Genomic DNA, 24,658 nt, shown 5'->3' on the forward strand with positions numbered 1-24,658 from the left:
GGAGGACAGGTGAGGTGCCTGAGGACTGGCCAATGTCACGCCAGTCTTCAAAAAGGGCAAGAAGGACGACTCAGGAAACAACACACCAGTCAGCCTCACCTCCATCCCTGGAAAGGTGATGGAACAACTCATCCTGAATGTTATCACTAAACATATGAAGGAAAAGATCGTTTTCGGGGGAGTCAGCATGGCTTCACCAACAGGAAACACTGTTTGGCCAACCTGATATCCTTCTATGAGTGCATAACCAGCTGGCTAGATGAGGGGAGAGCAACAGATGTCATCTACCTTGACTTCAGCAAGGCTTTGGACAGTCTCCCACAACATTCTCATCAGAAAGCTCAGGCAGTGTGGCTTGGATGAGTGGACAGTGAGGTGGATCGAGAGCTGGCTGAATGACAGAGACCAGAGGGTGGTGATCAATGGCACAGACTCGAGTTGGAGGCCTGTGGCCAGTGGAGTTCCACAGGGATCGATTCTGGGGCCAGTCTTGTTCAACATCTTCATCAACGACCTGGATGAGGGGACAGAGTGTACCCTCAGCAAGTTCCCTGATGACACCAAACTGGGAGGACTGGCTGATTCCCCAGAAGGCTGTGCTGCCATTCAGCAGGATCTCAACTGGCTTGAGATTTGGGCAGAGAGGAACCTCATGAGGTTCAACAAGGACAAGTACAGAGTCCTGCATCTGGGAAGGAACAACCCCATGTACCAGTACAGGCTGGAGGTTGAACTGCTGAAGAGCAGCTCTGCAGAGAGAGACCTGGGAGTCCTGATTGATAATAAACTAACCATGAGTCAGCAATGTGCCCTCGTGGCCAAGAAGGCCAATGGCATCCTGGGATGCATCTAGAAGAGCGTGGCCAGCAGGTCAAGGGAGGTTCTGCTCCCCATCTACTCTGCCCTGGTGAGGCCTCATCTGGCATGCTGTGTCCAGTTCTGGACTCCTCAGCTCAAGAGGGACAGAGAACTTCTGGAGAGAGTCCAGCACAGGGCCACCAAGATGATTAAGGGACTGGAACATCTTTCATATGAGGAAAGGCTTTGGGAACTGGGGCTGTTTAGTCTGGAGAAGAGGAGACTGAAGGGGGATCTTATTAATATTTACAAATATCTAAATGGTGTGTGTCAGGAGGTTGGGACATCCCTTTTTTCTATTGTATGTAGCAACAGAACAAGGGGTAATGGGATGAAGGTGGAACACAAAAAGTTCCACTTAAATATAAGAAAAAATTATTTCACTGTTCAGATGAGGGAGCCCTGGCACAGGCTGCCCAGAGGGGTTGTGGAGGCTCCTTCCTTGGAGGTCTTCAAGACCCACCTGGACATGTTCCTATGCAACCTGATCTAGGTTGACCTGCTTCTGCAGGGGGGTTGGACTAGATGATCTCTAAAGGTCCCTTCCAACCCCTACCATTCTATGAAAACACAAAATAATGCACATAAGGAAAAAAAAAAAATCCCAAGTGCAAGTACAATGGAACAGCCTCCAAGGTAACCAACACTACTCAGCAGTGGGGTGGTACAACATGTTCAGACTACAATACACAGATCACTGACACAAGATGACAAAGAAAGTCATTGCTGTACTCAGTCAGTAATCAGGTGTACCATGGATTTCATGGACTGTCAGTTTGGTTGATAAAGGTAGTTCTGACCATTTAATAGCCCTCTGGAATGATGGTAACACACTGTGCTGAATAGCTACAGTAGGAAGTTAATATGGCAAACATCAAACAAATTAATCTCTTGAAAAGTGTTTTCTGCAATATCACTGTAAAGTCTTCAGGTAATACAGCAATTGCAAGATGTGAATTCCCTTACAGCAGACCATCATTATTTCATGATATAACAACACTGAATAGGTAAGGACCTTCATCTAAAGTTAGATATAAACTACCCCACAACAAGGTTAATGCAGGATAAGGAAAAATTAGTAAACATAGGATAGTGGTAACAACACCAAAAGGTTAAAGATAGATATCCACCTATACCTAATATTCAGAATTAAACATATATTGCAGAAGCATCTTCATCATCCCACAGCGAGGGTAAGCATACAGTTCAGTTCTAGTTTTAAGACAGCAAGGTAGATTTTGTATCCACATACAGGAAAACAAGGGGAAAGTAGTGAGTACTATCTATCTAGACTTTATTAAGGCTTACAACGCTGTCTCACTGATCCTCACAGAGAAGCTCATCAAGTCTGGATGCACAAGCAGACAATGAGGTGAACTGATATTGAGCTGACTGGGTGGACCTGGAGGGTGGTCATCAGCAGCATGAAGCCCACTTGGAAGCCAGTGACTGCTGGTGTATCCCACAGGTGAAGATCAATTCCAGTCCTGCTCAACATCTTCACTAATTCCCAGGATGAGGGTGCTGAGCATCCTATCAGCAAGCTTGCTGACAACACCACACTGGTAGGAGTGATGGATATGCCAGAGGACCATGTTGCCATCTAGAGCACAGAAACCTCACGACACTCAACAAGAACAAACTCCTGCACCTGGGGAAGAACAACCCTGTGCACCAGTACCTGCTGGGGGCTGCCCAGCTGAAAAGCAGCTCTGCAGAAAAGGACCTGGAAGTCCTGGTGAACACCAGGTTAAACACAAGCCTTTGCAGTAAAGGTAGTAAATGGTATCCTGACATGCACTGTACAAGGCTGAGGGAGGCAATCCTCTCCTTTATTCAGCACCGGTGAGGCTACATCTGGAGTCCTCTGTACAGTTCTGGGCTTCCCAGTTCAAGAGAGACATGGACATACTGGACAGAGCCCAGCAAAAGGCCACAAAGATGATAAGGGACTGAAGCACTTCTCAAATGAAGATGGGAGCAGTACTGTTCAATATATTCATTAATGATCTTGCTGAGGGAACAGAGGGAACAATCAGAAAGTTTGCTGATGATATTAAACTGGGGGCAGTGACTGACACACCAGAAGGCTGTGCTGCCATTCAATGAGACCTGCACATGCTGGAAAATTGGGCAGGGAGAGATCTAATTAAATTCAACAAGGGCAAGTGGAGTCTTGCATCTGGAAAAAAATAATCCTAGGTACCAGTACAGGTTGAGGAATGAGGAATGTTAGAGAGTAGCGTAGGGGAAAGGGACCTGGGGGTCTTGGTGGAGAGCAGGATGGCCATGAGTCAGGAATGTGCCCTCATGGCCAAGAAGGCCAATGGCATCCTGGGGTGTATTAGAAGGGCCGTGGGCAGTAGGTGGAGAGAGGTTCTGCTCCTCCTCTACTCTGCCCTCATGAGACCACATCTGGAATATTGTGTCCAGTTCTGTGCCCCTCAGATCAAGGACTGGGAGCTGATGGAGACAGTTCAGTGCAGGGACACAAAGAAAATTAAGGGGAGTAGAGCATCTACCTTATGATAAAAGGCTGAGGGAGCTGGGGCTCTTTAGCTTGGCGGAGACTGAGGGGTGACCTCATTAATGTTTACAAATACATAAAGGATGGGTGTCAGGAGGATGTCCAGGACAAGGGGCAATGGGTACAAGCTGGATCATAAGAGGTTCCAAAGAAACATAAGGAAAAATGTCTTCACTGTGAGGATGATGGAGCACTGGAACAAGCTGCCCAGATGGGTTGTGCAGTCTCCCTCTCTGAAGACACTCAAACCCACCTGGGTGAGTTCCTGTGTGACCTACTCTAGGGTGGTCCTGCTCTGGCAGGGGGGGTTGGACTACATGATCTTTCGAGGTCCCTTCCAATCCTCAAGATTCTGTGAAAGCCTGAGAGAGTTGAGACTGTTCAGCCTTGGGAAAAGAAGGCTGTAGGGGATATCATCAACATATATAAACATCTAAAGGAAGGGCATAAAGACAACAGAGGCAGGGTCTTTCCAGTGGTGCTTAGTGACAGGACTAGAAGCAATGGGCACACACCAAAATACAGGAGGTTCTGTCTGAACATCAGGGTACACTTTTTTTACTGTGAGAGTGACCAAGCACTGCCACTGGTTGCTCAAGGAAGTTTTGGAGCCTACATCCTTCGGAGATATTCATAGTATGTCTGAATATGATCCTGTGCAATCAACTCTAGATGGTCTCACTTCAGCACAGGTCCCTTCCAGTCTCAGCTATCCTGTGATTGAGAGCTTTTTGCTTTCAAGATGTGATCCCCACGCATTTGACTTGAAGACATGGCAACAAAAAGATGTTTTTTGACATTGAAAAACTAGAAGCTCATGATTTACTATGGAATCCCTGTAAGGGCAGTAGCTTAGAAAAAAAAATACACCAAGGAGTGAGGATAATGCCTGAGTAGTATTATTTAGACATTGAGAAATATTTAAATATTTAAATATCCAGGTAGAAGTATTCCATTTCTCTAGCAGAAACAGCAAGACCAGGGAACAAACGTCTGCAGGACTTGCGAAATGCAGCACTAGGTTTGCCAGAACTAAATGGTTCCTTCACTTACACTCTTCTTTCAGATTTACCACTTAATGACATTGAAACATCACTTTCTGAATAATAACTTTAGAAAAATGAAACAAACAAAATCAAAAACAAATCCTAAACCCCACAGTGCAAAGCACAGCCATAATCTAGCTACAATGGGAATATAAAGTCAATCAGGCTTTTTAAATGAGCAACATCCAATCATAAAATAGTTATGACAGAGCACGGCCTCTTTTCCAAAATAAAAAGTTGGGATAAAAAGTCTGAATACAAACAGAAAGAAACTGCAAATGGTATGATCCTGACAGGACTGCCATAGAGCAGTTGCAGCACATCTACATATGTGATGTAGCACAATATCCAGAGGATTTGATAGTAAAGTAGATGGACAGCTACAAGTTGCTTAAGTGCCCAGTAGTGTTTCTGTGGAAGAAAGAAAAACACACTACAACAGAACAAGTCAGTCTCAATCTAATGTTACTCTATGACAGAAGACTTCCAACAATATGGGTCCCAGACTGAGGCCATACAGGGCAGAAATGTGTTCACTGGTGTAGAATATATCAAATCATCATTGTGTGTTCTCAGATTCTGTTCAACTGCACAAATTCCTTATAGCTGCATGGAATTTATGTTTAACATTTAGCAGAAGGCTATTTTTTCAGCCAGAGACCACTAAAAGCTAAACAACTGGATCAATGAACTTAGTTGTGTGTGAGTTCTGAACCTTAAAACAATGACAGTTGTAAGCTATTTAGCTATTCATAATTTTAGTAATTATATTCTTCCACAATTCCCTAGTCATTTTTAAGGATACTTGAAAAATTATCAAATGAAATAATGTGAGCCAATAATACTATGTCAAGCAATATATGAATGCTAGCAACCAAAGCATAGCTGGGAAGTTGTACACTTCTTTGACTGGAACAAGTGAAACTTAAAAGATCACATTTAGACAAAGGGAAAAAGAATCCTATTTTTAACTGAGTGCTATTGTAGCAATTCCACTTAAAAAAAAAAAAATCCCATCATTGTAAAATCTTAAAACCTTTTGTGTCCCATAGTGATAGATTGTGATAGCTCCCTCAAGAGTTAATGACAAGTCACCAGGGAGGCTGCATATTTACCAGGACACCAGCTTAAAGCCAGGAGAGCCAGGTTCTGGTGCAGCTGAGGCTACTGTGGGAAACCAAACCATAACCTCTCCAATATTTTCCCTTTTGTTGTTGCTCTATGCTTTTGGAAGCCACAATCACTATCTGCAAAGTTGCAAAATGGCCTTTGATTAGAGCTTTCAAATGCTACAAATATCTTTTAAAAAGTACGAACAGTCACCTTGCTAAATACTAGTGTCTTGGCTGGAGTAAAGCAACAGTGTATTTTGTAGAAACCATTTTATTAAAACCAAAGCACAAACAAGACACTGAATTCTAATTGCTCTGCAATAAAGACTAGAGTGCTTACATGTTGAATTAGTTTTAGCAATAGGGAAAGATCATTTGGCATGTCCTGTTCTTTAGTTGCCCATTCCTCCAACTCCAATGCTTGAAGTATTCAACAAAAGCTCTATCATAGTAATATCTGTATGCCACTTTTTCAAACTTCTTAAAAATTGCCTTTTCAATACCACAGACTCCCCTCCTCACACTGCACTGTCTTTGCTAAACATACATCTTCAAAATCTTCCTCTCAGACAGTGCATCGTTGATTTAGATAGGAATAGAATGAGGTTTGGCATAGGGAGCAGAGAGCAAGCACCATGCCAGAAAAACAAGCAGCCAAATAGCTTTGTCAGATGCACACTGCAGGCAAAATAACTCAAAAGAAACCCTAGCTTTTGAGGCGCACAGCTCATCACAATACTTTTTTGCATTGCTGAAAAACAGATTCTCTCTTTTCCATTTGTCTGTACCACAGCCACAAAACTCCAGGTGCTTCCCCTCAGCATAACCAGTACTTTGGTTCCTCTACATGAATTCACGAAGCAGTACGTTGCATACCTCCTATTTCGCATTTTGCCTACGGCCACATGATTTCAGGTAACAATCTTGCCAGGTAAAAATTCTGAACCACAAAAGTGTTGGCAATTCCAGCAGACAGCCTGTTATTCCCCACGCCTTCCCATCCAGAGTGGAGCAATCCTAGTCCGACTATATTCTGCTTACCCCATCTGCCCCACAATGACAAGATGCTGCAACTAGGAAGGGTAAAGACTTGTTGGAGTTGTGCCTTGCAAGGGAGACCAATGACAACAAGCAGGGGTTCTTCAAATACACTGCAGATAAAACTAATGCTAGAGGCAATGTAGGCCCACTGTTGAATGAAGCTGGTGCTCTGATGACAGAGGATACAGAGAAGGCAGAGTTACTGGATATCTTCTTTGCTTCTGTCTATACTGCTGGAGACTGTTCTCAGGAGCCCCAGACTCCAGAGGAAGCCAGGTTAAAGGAGGATTTTTGTTTAGTTGATGAGGACTGGGTTAAGGACCAGTTGAGCAGTCTGGATGTGCATAAATCCTTGGGCCCTGATGGGATGCACTTGCGGGTGCTGAGGGAGATGGTGGAAGTCATTGCTAGGCCACTCTCTATCATCTTCAGTAAGTCATGGATAACAGGAGAGATGCCTGAGGACTGGAGGAAAGCAAATGTCATTCCAGTCTTCAAAAAGGGTAAGAAGGAAGAGCCAGGTAGCTACAGATTGGTCAACCTCACCTCCATCCCTCCTTCTCTGGAGACATTCAAAACCCACCTGGACGAGTTCCTGTGTGACTTACTCTAGGTGGTCCTGCTCTGGCAGGGGGGTTGGACTGGATGATCTTCCGAAGTCCCTTCCAATCCCTAAGATTCTGCGATTTGTATCATTGGAATGTTTAAGTACCCTGAAATTCTTGCTCTAGAGACAGATATATTTTGCTAAAGAAAGCAAATTGCATAAACAGTGTCTTAAGGAAAAAAGAAAGAGGAAAAAGAAAAAAGAAAAAGAGAAGGAAAACTGCTGTTACTAAGTGTGGTCAAAGCTGAAGAAAAGAGTTTCAACAACCTAAGAAAGAGATCTCCATTAAAGGTCAGAGCACAATAACTCAGTTATACTAAAATGAAAAACAATATAAAATGGATTAAAAGCCATAAATCCTCTTCAGAAGAACTGTTATTGATACTTACTAGAAAGAGTGGAAAAAATTCAGGCTGGACAGAGAACAGCAAAACTTTATACCATAAAGGAAAGAATACACAGGGAGAGAGACATTTAAGAAAAACAATTTTTCAAGATGAACAAGAAATCAAAGTCACACCACACTTATTGAAGGAAGTGACAAACCCCAACGGCTTCAAATGGCTACAGAGCAAAGCCCACATCTCTCATTCAACTGCATTCACATGGGTAAGTATTTTTCAGTTAATTTTTTAGTAAAAATTCTGTAGCACAAACATTTGTCTGTGTATTAAACCAATGCCAGACTCCACACTGAAAACTAAACAGTGAAATTATAATTTTTAGTAGAATCCAGAGATCCCAATCAAGATCCACCTCATTATACCAGGACTACCTATGTATATGAAGTAATAATTTATCCCAAAAATGCAAAAGGTTAGAGTTTGAGGAAACCTAATGGAGAATAAAGAAAGAAGCATAATGAAAGACTGCAAGTAAACTTTAAAAATGCTCTTTTAACACAGTCTTGGCTTAAACGGTGACAGTGAGAAGTTCCAACACAGTTGATGTCCAAAATAGTACTAAAAATGAATGTTCTCAAAGTTTTTTTATTCTACATTCTTTAATAAAACACCATAATGTAAAATTAAACCATAAACATAAGGTATCAAAGCTACTTTGGGCTTTTCTGATAAAAAGTAATAACTATTAAAAAAAGCTGTCCAAAACAAAATTACAGAAAATATGCATTACCTCTCTTCTGTGGATGTAAACAGTCTGAGAAATTGCTAAGAGACATTTTACAGCATAACACTAACAGACTTGGGATTACAAAAACTAGTCAATGAGACAAACCCCAAGATGCTATGCTAAAGATAATTTTTAGAACTGCAACACAGTAATTACACTGGAGTGTTACAATAGGGTGGCACACGAATATTCAAAACTTTTCTGTACCAATATGGACTGCTACTGTAAAACATCTGCACTTTAAGCACAGTAGCTAAGATTTGCTGAAAGACAGGGAGAATTTTATCTACCATGAGAAATTTATCTACCTGACGAGTGCTGGCAGTAGCAGACACCCTTGGGAGAGGAACACAACATTTTTAAAAATAGCAAATTCAACAGTTACATCACTCTTCAGTTGGAACCCAAGTGGCAGTTTTACATAAATGTAGATGACCTGTGCACCTACCTTATATCTTTCTACTCAGTTTTACAGTATGTTTGAAGTGTTTAGAATAGGCAAACTTCTTTATCAGTGAGCTGATACATGCTCTCTCTTAAATATAACAAAAAGCTCTTTAAATTGAAACAAAATAGTTCATTTTCCTTGGAGGGGAAGAGTAAGACAAAAATCAGCAGTGCCAGTTCATTGCTTTTTTTAAGCACAGAAAGACTTTAAAACGTGGAGCGCAGAGCTTATTGTCAAAATAGTTCTACGCCAGGAAGAAAAAAGAATTAAGATCTGAAAGTTGCATAATTATTGCTGCAGTGAATTAACTATTGCTGTGACCATCTTCATTTAAACTGACAGGCTTACAGTTTTGGATGAAATGCATGTGCACCTTGAAAATTACATTTGCATACTCATTCTAAATATTATTTCCCCTAATCAATTTAAAATCCTCTAGGCCCTACAAGTAGGCCTTGTCCCCATGTTTTCTCTCTGGAATACACAGATGCCAGCTACTGCAGTCCTCTATGTGAAGTTGTTACTAAGAGCCAAAACCTTAGTGAACTTCATTGAATTCAAGCTCAGGGCAAAAAAAAAAATAAAAAAAATACTCTCTATGCAACTGAAAAGCACAAGTAGTTTTTTGTACATGGTTTTCTTCTTCATAAGTGGCTCCTGAAACAAAACATCAGCTTTTACAGACAGCATTTGCAAATCAACTACCTAGACTGCTGTTATTGTAATCACTACAATAAAAACTACCTTGAAAACCCTTCTTCTTCTTCTTTATGTATTTTTCAAATACATAATACCACCTATTTCATTTAAGTCATGAATGATTAACCGTGCTCTAACTTTAAAAATGTAGCTACAACACACTGCAGAGGTTGCCTTGCTTAGGTACATCTTGGATTATTTTTTCTCCAGCATTAAGTAACTTTTGTAATTACTTTTATAGTAAGTAAAAACTGTAATTGTGTACTGGACAGTTATCTAGTAAAATTTAAATAAGAAAAAAATGTCATAACCTTTACATCTATTTTACAGTTTAACTACAAATCTTTACCGAAGTATCCTACATGGCAACTATAACATCTAATAAGTACATGTTATGCCAAAATTATCTTAAAAGTATGCTATTGATTATAGATTTAAACTTTTACAAGAATTAGCACATAAATGTCATTGACTGATACCTTATTGTTCTTAGAATTAAAAACTTGTTTTCTGACAGCTCCGATTTGCTTTGCCAACATTAAAATATGGCTATTAATATCTTCTTACATTATTCTTAGTTTATCATTGGTTTAACAATAAACATGCTCAAACCCTATAGATAATCTGAGAAGGAAAGAAGAGGCAACATTTGTGCCCCAATTACTATTTTACTAAATTCCTTGTGACAGGTCACAACTACTCTCAGCTCAGATCATATTCACACTACAGTTTCACATTACAGCAGCCAAAATAAACTTGCAGCTTTCAAAATGGAAGGAACTCAGCTCTGCTTCCTCTTCCCTGTTCTTCACTCCCAACTCTCCCTCCTGCAGCCATTTTCAAAATTCCCCCTTTTTTATCCACTTGATCTGATGCTCACCCAACCAGCAGATAACCTATTTTAACTTCCTAACCCCCAAAACTGTATACTTCACTTTACCAGGGTTAGCTTTATATAGTTTTAGCAAATTGAGTCATTTTACCATGGGATCAGACACAGAAAGTTAGTGCAAGGTAAGAAGCGGGGAAAACATACCTCCTCCCGTCAGATGAAAGCAATTACTTTGACTTAGAACATCTTCGAAAAGTTTCAGCAAGAACCTTCACAGACCATTACATGCATTTTCTCTAAAAAGCTGCGTCTGGGACACAGTAAACAATTTCAACCAGAAGAGGACCCTGGCAGAGCAAAGTCCAAAGAGGCCTAACTATCTGCCTCTGAATAAGCAACCTTTCACATTCAATCAGAGAGGAAATGATGCTTATGTGTACATCTGATGTTTGTTCCCAAATTATCATCTTTAAATAACAACACTGAAATTAGATTGAATCTTAATGCACAGAATCTTAATCCTAGAATGGTCTGCATAACCACACCGGTGGTGCAAACCTTTGGATGTAGCTAAGCCTATTTTTCAAAAAAAAGTGTTTCCAACTAAGAAACTGATGATAATTATAATGCCACCACAGTCATACCATTCCCTCATTCTCTTCTTTTATTTTATCCTTTCAAGAAATTGAACCTAAAAACAAAATTCAATGTTTCTCCCATTTCAGAAGTCTCATCAAGTAACCGTAACTCAGAGAAAACACTAGCAATGGTTTCCCTGTAATTAAACCATCTATTCCCGTTTGTGGCAGGCTAACTTCACTTTTACTAAAGTAGATCAGAAAACGTTCAAAGAACAACAAAATTAATCACTTGAACTAAAAGTACTGTACCATCTGCACACGACTTGCAGGTTTTCTCTTTCAGAACAAGTCAGTCAATCCCTTCTCTCCCCTAACTTTGAGCACCAATGCCGCTCACATGTGCACAGCAGCAGGCAATTCATGCTAAGGCTGCCTTCCTCTCCACCAGACTCTCCCAGCACGCCTGAGGATACAGAAGTGGGAGTTCAGGGCTGAAGACACTCTTGCGCTACCAGGAGCTCCCTTTTCGGCTCAGCACATGGCTCTGACAGATGTGTGGGATCAGGACACCAACTCCACATCCCTGCTGGCTCCCTGCACAGAATCACACCATCCCCTAATCCAGCTCCTTCTAGCAACATCTGCTTGGCATTTGTAACAGATTTGCTCATCAGTAAACGCAAAGGGGAGGGCACAGCAGAGGTAAGAAAATCCACCGGAGCAGCAGCCCACATAGGCGCTGAATGCTTCAATATTACCTTGAAACAATGTGTCCAGATACATGTGCTACCAGACATACAGGCACAGACTACAAGAGGTATGTTCTCAATAAATACTTTTTCCACAAAAACTGATTGTCAGAGTGTATAAACAATGTGGGCAATGTGAAATGCTCTAGTTAAATTTTCAGTTGAGGTGTGGCCTAAAGTAAGCAGTATTCAAATATTAAATGCATTGAAAATATTAAGGAAAAACAAACTAAGGTAAACAGGAGAGACTCTTTTTTTCCCCCAAAGCTGACTGTACAGAAATACTGATTGAAGCTTTGAACAAACTTTTCTGAGTCATGTTACTTGTTTCAAGAGCTTACTGCAAGAAAAACCTATTACATGTGACTGCTTAAGAACACCCTCTACTTAAACAAATTCATTATGAATTGGAGAGGAAAAAAGTACATTGACATTGCATCAGTGTCGACTTCGAAATGGCATCTTACATTATGCTAGGACTTAAATGGCTTAGCTAACAATAATTTTCTTAGAATATGATAAAAGACAATGCCTTGAGATAAATCCTGTCCCTGAAGGTTAATGTGCAAGAAGCCATTCATATTAGGTGAAAGACTCCTCATTCTACAGAACAGCAAGTTAAACTGCTCCTGTGAGCAGTTTCATAATAGCCAAGAAATGTTACTTGTCAAGGTTACACCCACTTCCTAACTCAACATAAAACTAAGAAATATAGTTAGAAGAATTTACTAAGACCGACTTGTCTATGAAATGTTGTGTCAAATTCCTTCACAAAGCAAAGTCTCCAATGCTGGAGAAAAAATATATGATAATCAACAAAACCTAACGCTCACTGCAACAGAAGCTGGGTATCTCTTTCTCAGAGATTAAAGCCATCAATTATTTACATCCCAAACACTTTTTGGAGTTGTTTCTCCAACTGCAAGCCATACCAAATTTTTCTCATGTTAAACTTCTCATATTCAGTTTGCAAAGAACAAATTGCTTAGGGGGAAAAAAAATCCAAGTTAATCAGAAAAAAAGTAATTACTTCAGTTCATCATAAACAAAAGTTGAGCCTACTATCCATTAAAAAAATAATGCTAATATAACTGCAAAACTAAATATAACCTTGTCCTCTCCAAGCTTTCTTCAGTACAACTAGCTTCCAGACATCTGAGGGAACAACATCAACAAGCCAGTACTGCTTCAACTTATTTGAGAGAGGTCTAATAACTACCATCAAGGTACAACATTAACTAGTATTTTCAAAAACACTAGTTAAGTACTTTCAGATGATGAATAGGTGTGCTCAACAGTCTTCCCAATTATTTGCGGTTCTACGGTTTCTTTTTTCTTCCAAGTGTTTTACCATTTTCCAAGTTGCTGCATAAATAAGAAGGATAACAAATTATACAAACAATCTAATAAAAAGTGTAAAACAGTGACACAAACCACACCCAAATTAACTGAAAAAAACCCTGCCTCCTCACATTTCAGAGGCTGCTTAAGATCAGAGCAATAGAATGGTAGGGGCTGGAAGGGACCACCTAATCCAATACTAGAGATGAAAGAAGCCTTCCAAACACACTTCACCCCCCTTCACATATCTGCACTGGTTATTAAGCATAATGTATAAAATACTTTATTATAGAAGTCCAAAAGTGTCCTATATCCTGAACAACCAAGGATTGCACAGATAAACCCCTTGTGGTTTAAAATGTGATTATTCCTTAGATGCGGAATGCAAGTCTGTTACTGAAAGCAATACAATTGATCATGTCTGACGTTCATTACAATGAAGGCATACAAGGCAGAATTACAGTCCCAAAATCAGATTTTGAGAAGCAATTATCACTCAAAATGCAGACAGGAAAAAAAAAAAACCACAACAAACTAATTTGGGTTGGCCATTGTCTGCAGCACAGACTCAAATAAGCCTATTAAGTGTGAGAAGGGAAAGAAATATCATGGAGATATGAGATATTCCAAGATCCTAACTTCTATGAGCACATATATGAGAATATATCGAGCTATCCAGATCCTGATCTATATTGACAGAACAGTAATAAGCAGCAATGCTACTGATAAAATTGAACTGGCATTTCCAGCACATATGTGTGTGCCTCAGTCCTATTTATGAATCATTCTGATTTCACTGCATTACAAGTTCTGATACACAGCTACCGCGCTTCTAGTAAAATCATATTTAAGAAGTGGAAATTTATGACTTCCAGTTCACATCAAGGAGTCACTTGATTCTTGAGAGTAAGTCACTACTTAATAGCACTTCTGCAGCTTTCTCCATATTTTAACTACCACACATCATGAAGCTTCCTGTATCAAACAGAAGTTGTAAGAGCTGATGCTGTGGTAAGAAGCAGAAAATAGGAAGGACTGAAAAGACTGAAGGGGCATCATATGTAACATCAATAAGTCAAGAAAGAGGTGACATTAAATAAAATAACAGATGAGATCTTTCACTGAGCAAAGTGTGATAACTACATGCTAAATATTTTCTAAGGGCTTATCAACATTAAAAACAAAGAAAAACACTAGAGTCCTTTCAAGCTGAAAGTCCTAGATCTTACCCTAAAACAAAACAGTGCAATGAAGAAGCGGAAAAACTCCTAGAACGGCATCAACTCTCAGTTTGTCATTCTAAAGGAAGATGATGTATGTGAAGTTTTAATGTATTACTGTGGAAAAAAACAAACAATCCCTCTAGGAATGGGCAGACCTCCTAAGAAGCAGGATCCTGGAAAATATTATCAGGTTAAGAGAAAAATACACTCTGCACTAACACACTTCAGGTTTTGGCCCTATTTTATCATTAGAAGTTTCTTTTCTCTGTCTAAGGGAATAGATGATGTAATTTGGCAGAAATTTTATCTTTACAATGACCTGTTTTCTTCACCATAAGCCCTCAACCCTCAGCTTGTGTTTTAACTGAGACATCTTAGTAAAGATTGGCCTAGGAAAAGTGATCCAACTACCACTCACAATGGAAGTGAGCAGGACCCTAACCTACTCTGAAACCTGGTAAGATCAAAGCCAGTATATAACCAAGAGCACATATTTTTAAAGATTTATAAATATTTAAATAATACGTATAAAAAAATAGCTATACTATTAAAAATACATAGGTTTGTACCCAGTGATGACTAAAATCTCGATTTATTCTCACACAAATCGATAAGAAATTAAAAGGTGAATAGTCACAGGTATCTGCAGAATTTCTATATCAGAGAGCACAAGTGAGACTTACAAGCTGTAACATTAGTAATCACCACAGAAGAAATATTTGACAGCCAGAGTGCTGCCAAATACATATCAAGCAATGAAGAAAATTTAGTTCACGGATTCCTTTTCTCCCAAGCACCCTAGCTTTCCCTCAGACTGCAATTTCCATCCCCCAACCCAGCACAAAGTTAGCTATGAGGTCTCCAAGCAGGCTGTGCTTCTGTTCTAGCTGTCCTTCCTATCCCAGCCAAGCCGCGCACAATCAGTCATCTGGAGACCGGGCCTCTTTTCTTACTTTAAAAAACCGCATGTACGAAGGGGAAGGCAGAGCATGCTGGCGGTGCGTGCGCCTGTAACATCCCTGGCGCATGTCGTCTTTATCCTGCCTCCCATCTTTCTCTCTCACACACACACACACCGCGATCCCCCATCTGCATTGTCTGCCTCGCTCCGGCTCTGATTAATGTGGGCACATTCTCGCTCCTCCTCGTACGCGGCCAGGGATCCTCGGGAAGCCACTTCCTCGGGCAGACGCCGGGACTTCCCCTGCAGGCCGGAGTCTCCGCCGGGGCCGCGGAGGGGCGGTGGACTCGCCGCGAAGGTCATGGCCTCCCACCCCAGCTATCTCGGGGGGCGAAGTTTACGGCGGCGGTTGCCCGGTGAGGCCGGCTGTATGCCTAGCGGCCCGCACCGCTCCTCGCCGCCGGCCCCTGCGAGACGATCCCGACGGGGCCCTGCGGCTCAGCGGTACGTCTCGGCACGGCGCGGCGGGGCGGAGGGGGGGGGGTGCCGGGCCGTCCGTCGCTGCCTGCTCCCCCGGGGCGCCCCCGCCGCGCCGCGCTCCGTCCGCTGCCGGCCCCTCCCCTTACCCACGGGGGGCCGAGCCCCGCCAGGCCGGCCCCTCCCCTCCGCCCCCCGCCGCACGGCCTGCCCCTCACCGGTCATTGAGCTGGTCCTCGGTGCCCGGCAGCGGGTGCACCACGAAGTGGATCGAGGTCATGTTCCGCGCCGCCGCTGCCCCCCCCCCCGGCGGAGGGAGGCGGGCGGGCGGGGGCCGGGCACACAATGGGGGCGGGGGGGGCGGCGGGGGAGGGGGCGCTCGCTCTCCGTCCCTCCCCCGGGGCCGCTCGTGGCCGTCGGCGGAGTCCCCGGCTCACCCGCGCGAGACGCGGAGCGCGAGGAGGAAGGCGCCCGCCGCAACGGCGCCGGGAGGAGGCTCGGCTCGCACCGCACTCACGCACGCGCCGCCATCTTAACTTCCAGCGGCCCCTTCTCCCTCCCTCCGTGCGCCGCGCTGGGGAGGGCGGGGCCGTGGCGCGCGGCCGCCGTGTAAGCCTCGCGCTGACTGGCGCGCGCGCCGCCGCGCGGCGCCCCTCCACTAAGCGCGCTGCCGATTGGTCGCGGCGGCCTCGCGGAGCCCGGTGATGTCATGCGCGAGAGACGTAAAGGGCCCACGTGCCCCCGCGAGCGCCTCCCCGGCGGGCGGGGGCGGGGTGGCGCGCGCGGCTCCCTGAGGCGCCGGCCGGGCCGGGCCTTCCCTTCCCCCCCCGCGGTGGGGCCTCCCCGGGAGCGGGGGAGGGGGCAGCTTCCTTCCGCCGCCGGGCGGCTGCGCCGAGAGCTTCTGGTCGCTGAGGCGTTCGGCCCTGCCGCGCTGAGGGGAGCGTTCTCGCCGCAGGCTGCGGCGCGCCGACCCCGGCCGACCGCCTTCCCGGCGGCGGCCTGGCCTTGTCGCGCGTTGAACGCCTTCGCGGGGCTCGTTGGGGCTGCGCGGGCCGGGCCGTTCCCCGTGAGTGGCATGTGCCGCGGGGCGGGGGCCGGGGCCGGCGCGGGGGTTGCAGGAGGCGAGCGGGTGTGGAAGGGCGTTATTGTCGCCAGGTGCTCACCCCCAATCTCCTCCCGCACCGATGCACGGGTGTCCACAGGCGTGCTTCGAACGCCCTGCCCGTCATCACCTGCTCTTCAAGGCTGGCTACTTGCTTAAAAGTAACGGAGTCTTTCTTACAACTGGCGTAATTAGCCACCCCCTTCTCAGGGAGGTTGGTGGTGTATCATAGCAAAAAGTTTTCTCGCAAGCCCGTAAAGCGGCGCGTGCCACTCCGCTGCGACCGTCTCTCGGGACAGGGTTTAACTGAGCTCTTCCAAGAGAGCTTACCTTGCAAATGGAGCTGGTTTTAGCAAATTAACGATTCGCTGAAAGTTGTGTAACAAAGTCAACAAAGCCGCCGTCTGTTTCTATAGAAACTGACAGTGTCTGAGGTAGTACCAAGCTTTGATTTTGGTTTTTTTCTTTTTCTTTTTTTTTTTTCTGAAATTTGCGGCCTCCTCACACATATTTTCAATAAATCAGAAATTTAGAAAACTAGCTTGGAATTTTTTAGCATGTGAAGAATGCTGGCAATCCCACAGTAATGGTACAAAAAAATTACCTAGAACCAAGTTCAGTGAGTTAAAATTAATTTCTGAGTCTGTGAAATCGTCAGCTTTGGATATCTCAGTTTGTTCCTCTACTATCCAGTCTAAGCAATTCAGCAGTTTCCTATCTCTATTTCCCTATTTAGCCCCTGTCTCTTTCTCCAGGACAGCCAAAAGGAGCTAGTCCAAGAATCAGATAATGTAGCTGCTTGCAGCCCAAAGGTTTGAGGAGTTTGTGGAGTTTATTTTCAGTACCGCTGTCATTAATGTGGAGAAATGGGGTGAAGTGAAATATTCAGTTCATGTTTTACAGATTTCTTAGACGCTATTTCTCCGTAAGTTCTCAAGTGACTGTGTTATTCCAATGGATTCAATAATATAAATAAGTTTATCCTAGAAGGAAAATCCTGACAGGTTTCTGGAAGTGCGCAGGGCAGGGAATAAGACTCCCTGGAAATGTTTACATTGTTTATTACTGTGAGACATTAATCTAGGCTGTCTTAACCTCAGTCATTTTATTAGAATCGCTTGCATGCTTTGGCAATCACCTGAAAAACCCTGCATCTGGAGTTGGTTGTTTTTTTCCAGACAAAAAAAATGTGTTGGCCATTGACAGTAGTTCCTCTTTTCCATTGAACTCCAGGAAGAGGGGCTGCATAAACTCCTGCAGGAAGTCTTGTTGGATCCTTGAGAATGCTTTCAAGAAGTTTTGGTAGGGTTTGGGAAGCTATGGATGCTTGCATGTGCTCTCAGGATCAAGATCTAGCTTTCCAGACTGTTTAGAGTTCCTAGGAATGTGAGTCCTTCAGTGGCATTGTCTTAGGAGCCGGGTACAAGGAAGAGATTTCCATTGATCTATCCCTTCCACCCTTCACACACAAGCTTTAAAAGTTAATAGGTTATGGAAGCCTCTTTTGTAGATAGGAGACAGGAAAATAGCTGGAAAAGCCCAAACAAAGGTGGCACATGGCTGATAGTGCTCGGCAGTTTGCTGCTGGCATCTCCAAGTAAGCCTCTTCTGTAACTTTATTGACATTAGGACTGAACCTCAGTTTTAGCCTTCACCTGTGGCTGCGCCAGTGCAAACACTCAGTGTAATCAGAAACAGCACCAAAAATTAAAGTTGATTCCACTGGAATTGCACTGGGAGCCAGAATAAACTCGAGCAGTGCAAATGTCAGCTTTTGTTCACACCAAGAGCTTCTGCTGCTCTCTTAAACTGCCACTAAACCAGAGTGTATCTGGGAGGACCCAAACCCAAGTGTTCACTGTACAGTGTGATTCTGTCAGGAGTTTGGAACAGGGTGGAAGTGTCAGTGCGCTGCCAGAAGCACCCATGCTTCTCTAACAGGGATGCCGGGCTGCATCCTGCTGGTTGCATTCTGGAGCCAGCAGTAAGTGGCAACACATCGACTGCCTGTCTTGTCCACTGCTTCATGTCTTTGAAAATAATCACGCAGGTAACAGAGTTTTGTGTTCCTTTATCTGAAAGGACTGCAAATACAATTGTTTTCTGATTATAGAACCACTTATTCTTACTGCTTCTGGTTTTTAAAGAACTTCAAAACAAAAGAATTTGCCCTGTGTCCTCTGGTTTGTCTAAGTCTGTTGGATGACAACATCCACTCCTGAAATGGTATTTAAAAATCCATGTTTACAAAGTCATGAAAAAAAAATCAAGAACCAAACTGGATTTTCTTTCTTTACAAAACATATCTTTAAGACAGGACTTCTGTCTTGGCCAAAGAAATGTAGTTCCCTGTATTGCCTAACTCCTTGGTGTGTAGATGGTGCTATTTTCAGGCCTACTGATAAAGCAGCAGCTTCCTTATGAAGATGCAGCTATAAATACACCAACACCCAACCAGCAGAACAAGTTCCTTGCTGGTGTACTTGTCACTGTGAGGGTTTTTCCCAGCTTGGAGAAACCATGTAAATGATGACTTTCACTGGACCATGTAGAGCTTCATAAAAAAACCTCCTGTGGGATCACTGCTGTCGTCTTTGAAATTGATTTTTGATTAGGGTCAACATTTCCTGAACTTTTCAGATTGGTGGAAAAGCACGGGTTGAGAGACACCTCTGGAGGTCATCTCATCCAGCCTCCTGCTCCACAAATGTCCACTTCCAGTAGATCAGGAACTTTCCCATTGGAAATAGCTTTGTAATGATGTGCATCAGGACAGCCTTATCCCTAACTCCTCGCTGGACTTACTTGGCAGTATGGGCCTAGTAGATTGCACAGAAGTCCAGGAGAGCTGCTAGAGATGGGAGGATTTGGGTAGGAGGTCTGCAAGAGACATTGCTCTGTAAGCAGCGCAGGCAGGTTCCAGGAGGTGCAGCCCAGGCAGCAATGCCTGTAGCTGATGGGACATGCTGGAGCCGGGGAGGAGGCCCTGAGCAGAAGTGAAGTCATCAGGCAGCAGACAACCCCAGTTCACGCTTTCCAGGCTGTTAACTCCAGATGTCAACAGAGATGACATCAGGCTGGCAGCATAAGATTGTATGTTGCTGTGGAAGAAATGAGGCCAGCATTCCTGGAAATGTCAGCAAGGATACTGTGCAGAAAACTGCAGCTTCTCGATTGTTCCCAAGGCTGAGCAAGTTCCCATAGTGAGCAACAAGATGCATTGCAAAGAAAATGGTTGGTTTTGCAGCACTCAGTGCCACAAATTGAAGCAAAGCTGATCCCTTGTTGTGTTTTCCTCTCACTCTGTCTCTCTACAGGATAGGAGTAGTTTGTTTGGGGCTGGCAACATCAGGCTTTTAAACCACATCTGTGTGTCGTTGCCTGATTTCATATTTATAATAGCTGAAACTTCATCTTGATGCGAAGTGTTTGTAGTCTCTTATTTTCTAACTTGCAGCTGCTGTCAAGAGGTCACTGTAGTAGGAAAAAATCATTTGTCGTGTGCACAAGATGGTGCTGGTCTTTAGCTATTGCTCAGGGCCACAAAGAGCAGGTGGCTTAATAAGGTTCAGAGCTGATGAAAACTTGTTTCACATGGATTTTTTTCTTGCAGTAGGTTCTTTGGTACCTAATAGTGCACATGCTGTTTCTCCCTGTCCTCTGGATTCTCCAGTGGCTGCTCTGCTGCAGTCTTTCCCTTGCCTGCAGTGCCCATCGGTTCTCCTGCCTCCTCTCTGATGCTTGGGTCAATTAAGCTAACAGAGAGCTCTAAGACCAGAACCTTGTATCAAAATTTGAACGAAAGCTTGTTAAGAAGTTAATATGCTGGGCTACATGCTTTGACACACAGCCTACTGATGTAACACTTGCTAATGCATGTGGACTGAAATGTATGTGTTTAAAATCGGGCAATATTGTAAATACCTGAATTCCCTTCCCCTTTCTTGTATAAACTGCTTAGCATTCCATCTTCCCAGCTCTGCAGTGAAAGACTCCTGGGCTGTAAATTAGGAGTCTGCATCTGTTTCTCCTTTCTTTAGTATAGAGCCTGCACTACTTTCTTCTGTTAGGGGAGTTCGTGTGGTATGTCTGGGATCCAGGTGAGGTCTCTGCCAAATACACGGAGGAGTTTGCAGACCCGTCAGTATCTGTCAGACTGAGATTTTGTTTTGGCAGATCTCGCTTGACCTTGCTTTTCATCCTTGTAGCCTGTTAGTTGCATCTTTCCTTTTCAGCTCCCACAGAGACACTTCTGAACACTTCTTCCTTCTGACTAGGCATCCAGGACATCTCTTCTTGTCCAAGCCCAACCACAAAGTTTACATGAAGGCTTTTGTAGGTGTAGACCAACCCTGGCTGTTGACAAATGCAGCAGAGTGTGACCAGAGGAGCTCACCAGGCATCCCGGGCACTTTGCAGGGGCTGAGCGGCCAGGGAACAGAGTCCAGATGATTACTGGGACAAAAAAGAGGGTTTATTTCTCTGATAGCTCTATTTGATTGGGCTAGATACTCTTGCCTTAACCATATTTACCTACAAAAGCGGCAGTTTTGAAAAAAAATCACCTTTATGAGAGTGGGCCACATTCTCAGCAGGAGTTCTGTACGGCCTCGATTCATGTACTACCTTCCAAAATCATTGCAGAGTAAATTTGTTTCTGGCAGGAGAAGAAGCAGAGACCTTCCAGGGCAAAAGCAAGTGAATTATTCCATGGGCTCCTTTCTGTGTAGTAGCCTACATTTTAGCCACTGGTCCTCTGCCACCATGCCACCTGTTGTGGACAGCTATTTATAATACAAAAAGAAATAGTAGCTAGATAGTTCTTGCATGTGGTTTTAATTCCACTTGGAAAAAATATTAAAGAAAATTCCAGAAGAGATGACTGTAGCTGTTCCTCCATGTCCCTGTAGTGTATTCCCAAGCGGAGAACATCGTTGCAGTGGGTCATCACAACCAGTCGTGGAAGGGATTAAACATCAAGAAGTAGATGTAGAAGTAGAAGTAGAGTTGCCTCTTTTCTCTTGAAAAGAAGCAACTCTAACAGATGGGAGCCCCATGAAACAAAGTTTTAGAATTTTTGTGGTGATGGAGCTTCAGTGCTGAAAGGGAGAGGAAAAAAAGTGCAGTCAGGGCAGTGGTCAACAGGAGACAGGTCTCACACAGAGACCTGTGTCAGGAGCTGCTTGGGTAGTTAACATGTAGTTTCAGGGAATGGAGGAAACTAATGGAAGAAAGAAAATAGGAATAAATAGTCTGGAAGGCTTTTTTCCACTGCAGCCTAAGAGAAGAGGGGCACGGTTGCTGATGGATGAACATTTTATTGTGAGTAACAGCAATTACAACACTTGTCTGTTGTATATGCTTGCGCGTGTGTTGGTGCATGATTTCTATAGATAGGTTGGCAGTTAACATGAAACTGCAGGCAGATTTGCAAACAGAATTACTTGCTACTAACTGAACATACAGTGAGCTTCACTTGCAATGAATGTTGCCTACTGCTAGAAACCGAAGTGAACTGAGGTGATTGTAAACTTATCAGGCTTTAATCATTTGAGCTGCAGTTTTTAATACTGCATATCTGCCTTTGTCTGGTTTTTAACAAAAGTATCAAGTAAAAGGTTTAGCTATTGCAAAAGGCAAAGAGAGAAAAAGATGACCCTAAATCATCTTTGAAACATTGTATTGAGAACTGTAATGCCACTAGAGACTGAAGGAGGGCAGTCAGTATAGAAACTTCAAAATTCACCTGAATTTGGGTTATGAGCACTTGGCAAAAGAAAAACTGAACTGAACATGACAGGTAGCAACTTGTTTGTATTTGACAACTCTGCTGTTCACTCAGGATTACATACCTGCACTTGTCCTTTTCCCCACAGAGCTTGTACAAGCTACTTAGACCCAGCTACATTTGCCTAAAGCTTTCTGTGGCGTGGTACCTTCCAGTTGGCAGGGGAGGAAGCAGGAGCCCTCCCACCCCTCAGCTGTTGCCCTGGGCAAAGAGCCCAACAGATATCTTCTGGCATTACCTGGTTTGTGGGACTACAAAGTCAGGAGCACAAGTGTATTGTTTTGGGATGTCCCATTTAGAGAAATGCTGCACATTTTAATGCAAAAAATACAGGTCCTTGTCTGAGAAATGTACAGAAGTTTATCGTATGTAAGGCACTGGGGTGGCAGTTCAGATAGGCTTCAGTCATAACAACAGGTGAGTCATTATTTGCTATTAAATGTATACCTTACTCCTTTGTCTTCCTGCTTCCTAGGATTTATTCTGCTGCCCTGATTTAAAGCATGCTGAAGTGCTAGTTCAGGCTAATAGCTGCTTCTTCTACACTGAAATCCATCACTGCACACAGAAGTCACTGTGCTTTCTATCTGTCTCCCAAGACAAGGAAGAGAAAAGCTGAGAGATACTGGACTCAGTCTGCAAAGACCAACTCACAGGCTGTCAGATCAGCTTGGAATGGGAGTCAGATCCAGACAGTCCCTGAATTTAGATACCTGTTCTGCCACTCAGTAGAGACTTAGTTATGACAGTCAGTGGAGCTAGGAGTGTGATTCAGCTGATGAAATAGGTATCCATCCTAGGGTGAGCTGAGTTCCTTGTGGCAGCAGGAGTTGAGACACAAAGCTCCGACCAGTGTGTAGACACATCTGGGTACACATCTACAGCCTAGAGATGAGCCCATCCCCAACAAGGACCCAAGGACATGCTGACACTGTTTCTCCAGGTTAATGAGAGGGGTGGGCTGGACCCTCCTAGCAAAGGCTGGAGTTGCTGAGCCCTCCAAATGGTCTGAGCATGTGTAGGCCAGCTTCAGCCCTACTGTGTGAGGTGGGTTAGCACCTTAGACCTTATTTAGGGTAGTCAAAATGGCATTGGGAGAGAACACCCAAGGTTCTGCAGTAAAGAAACAATATTGCTCTATTAAAATTATTTTTCCAACCTCGATTGATGAGTTCAGACAAAGAGACTTAACCAGCCTTCTTAGTGTATGAAATGTTAATATCTACCACTTGTTTTTGAAGCTATGTTTTAGATTTCACTTTGGAGACAAAAGAGCCATTTAAAATTATGCAAATAAGCTGCCAAACGCAAGGCATTATGCAGATTTGTGGAGGCAGGCAGCAGAGCGTTAACCCTTGGTGCTGTGGCTGACTGCGGAGGGAGTGCTGCCCCAGCAGCCCTCATATTCCTTAGTTACAGCCCTTCTGTGGCAGGGTCCGGGGCTATGAGACAAACCCTCCCACACTTGCCCAATTACCAAGTGGGTTTAGGTTGATGGAGGAGGAATATTTGCTGTGATGCTCACCTCACAGTCCTGCCCAGCACAAGCTGTACCCAAATGCAGCCTGGGCATCTCAGAAAAGATGAGCATCGTGGCTGTTGTGCAGTGTTTCATATAAGCTCCTTCCCGAGTACTTGAAGTGGCTGTCATGGGAGAAATATTAAACTGCTTTTCAAACGTCAGCAGTGCAGTAACACTGTAAAAGCAATTGACACTGTCAGCTAGAAGTCCTCCTAGCTCGCTGGTGTGCACAAGATGTGATAGCAGCCTTCACTTTCTGGAGAAGAAGGCTATTAAAAGAGCTCCATGTTGTGGTAATTTGTGGGTTCAATAGCTCATTACCCCACCCACCTATAAAAGTGGTGGGGAATAACTCTCAGTGAGCAACAGATGGATTTTGATAGAAATCCAAGGCCTGATCTGTTCTGGAAGTTTGCCCTGATCTCTGCAACCGATGCCAACAGCTGACACAGCTGCAGTGCTGAGCACTAGTGCTGAGCGAGAAATCCAATGGTTTATAGCAGTGAAGTATGGCAAATGACAGGAGCTGGAAAATCCCCAACACACACCAGGGTCTAAGTGCAGCTCATCTCTGATGGACACGCCTGATGCTAGGTTAAAATAGTCATGGTGGCAGCCAAGCGTGAGGGGAAAGGGATAGAATTCACTTTGGGTGGTTTTGGAAGGGCTATGT

At 43.7% G+C, this 24,658-nt stretch overlaps 1 protein-coding gene across 15 annotated transcripts in view; it reads right to left on the reverse strand.

The window, feature by feature from the left end:
• Positions 1-16,148, reverse strand: part of UBR5 (ubiquitin protein ligase E3 component n-recognin 5) — an 86,939-nt gene extending 70,791 nt beyond the window's left edge. For 5 of the 15 annotated variants that reach the window (XM_061995775.1, XM_061995773.1, XM_061995771.1 and 2 more), the window contains exon 1: positions 15,792-16,148. In XM_061995775.1, the coding sequence (XP_061851759.1) occupies positions 15,792-15,853 (62 nt within the window). In that variant the 5' untranslated portion in view covers positions 15,854-16,148. Of the gene's footprint in view, positions 1-15,148; positions 15,647-15,791 lie in introns of those variants that run through there. The other 10 variants (XM_061995764.1, XM_061995768.1, XM_061995760.1 and 7 more) reach the window with 6 other exon arrangements.
• Between the last annotated feature and the right edge of the window lie 8,510 nt (positions 16,149-24,658).

This window comes from Colius striatus, chromosome 4, assembly GCF_028858725.1.
Source record: "Colius striatus isolate bColStr4 chromosome 4, bColStr4.1.hap1, whole genome shotgun sequence".
NCBI lineage: Eukaryota > Metazoa > Chordata > Aves > Coliiformes > Coliidae > Colius > Colius striatus.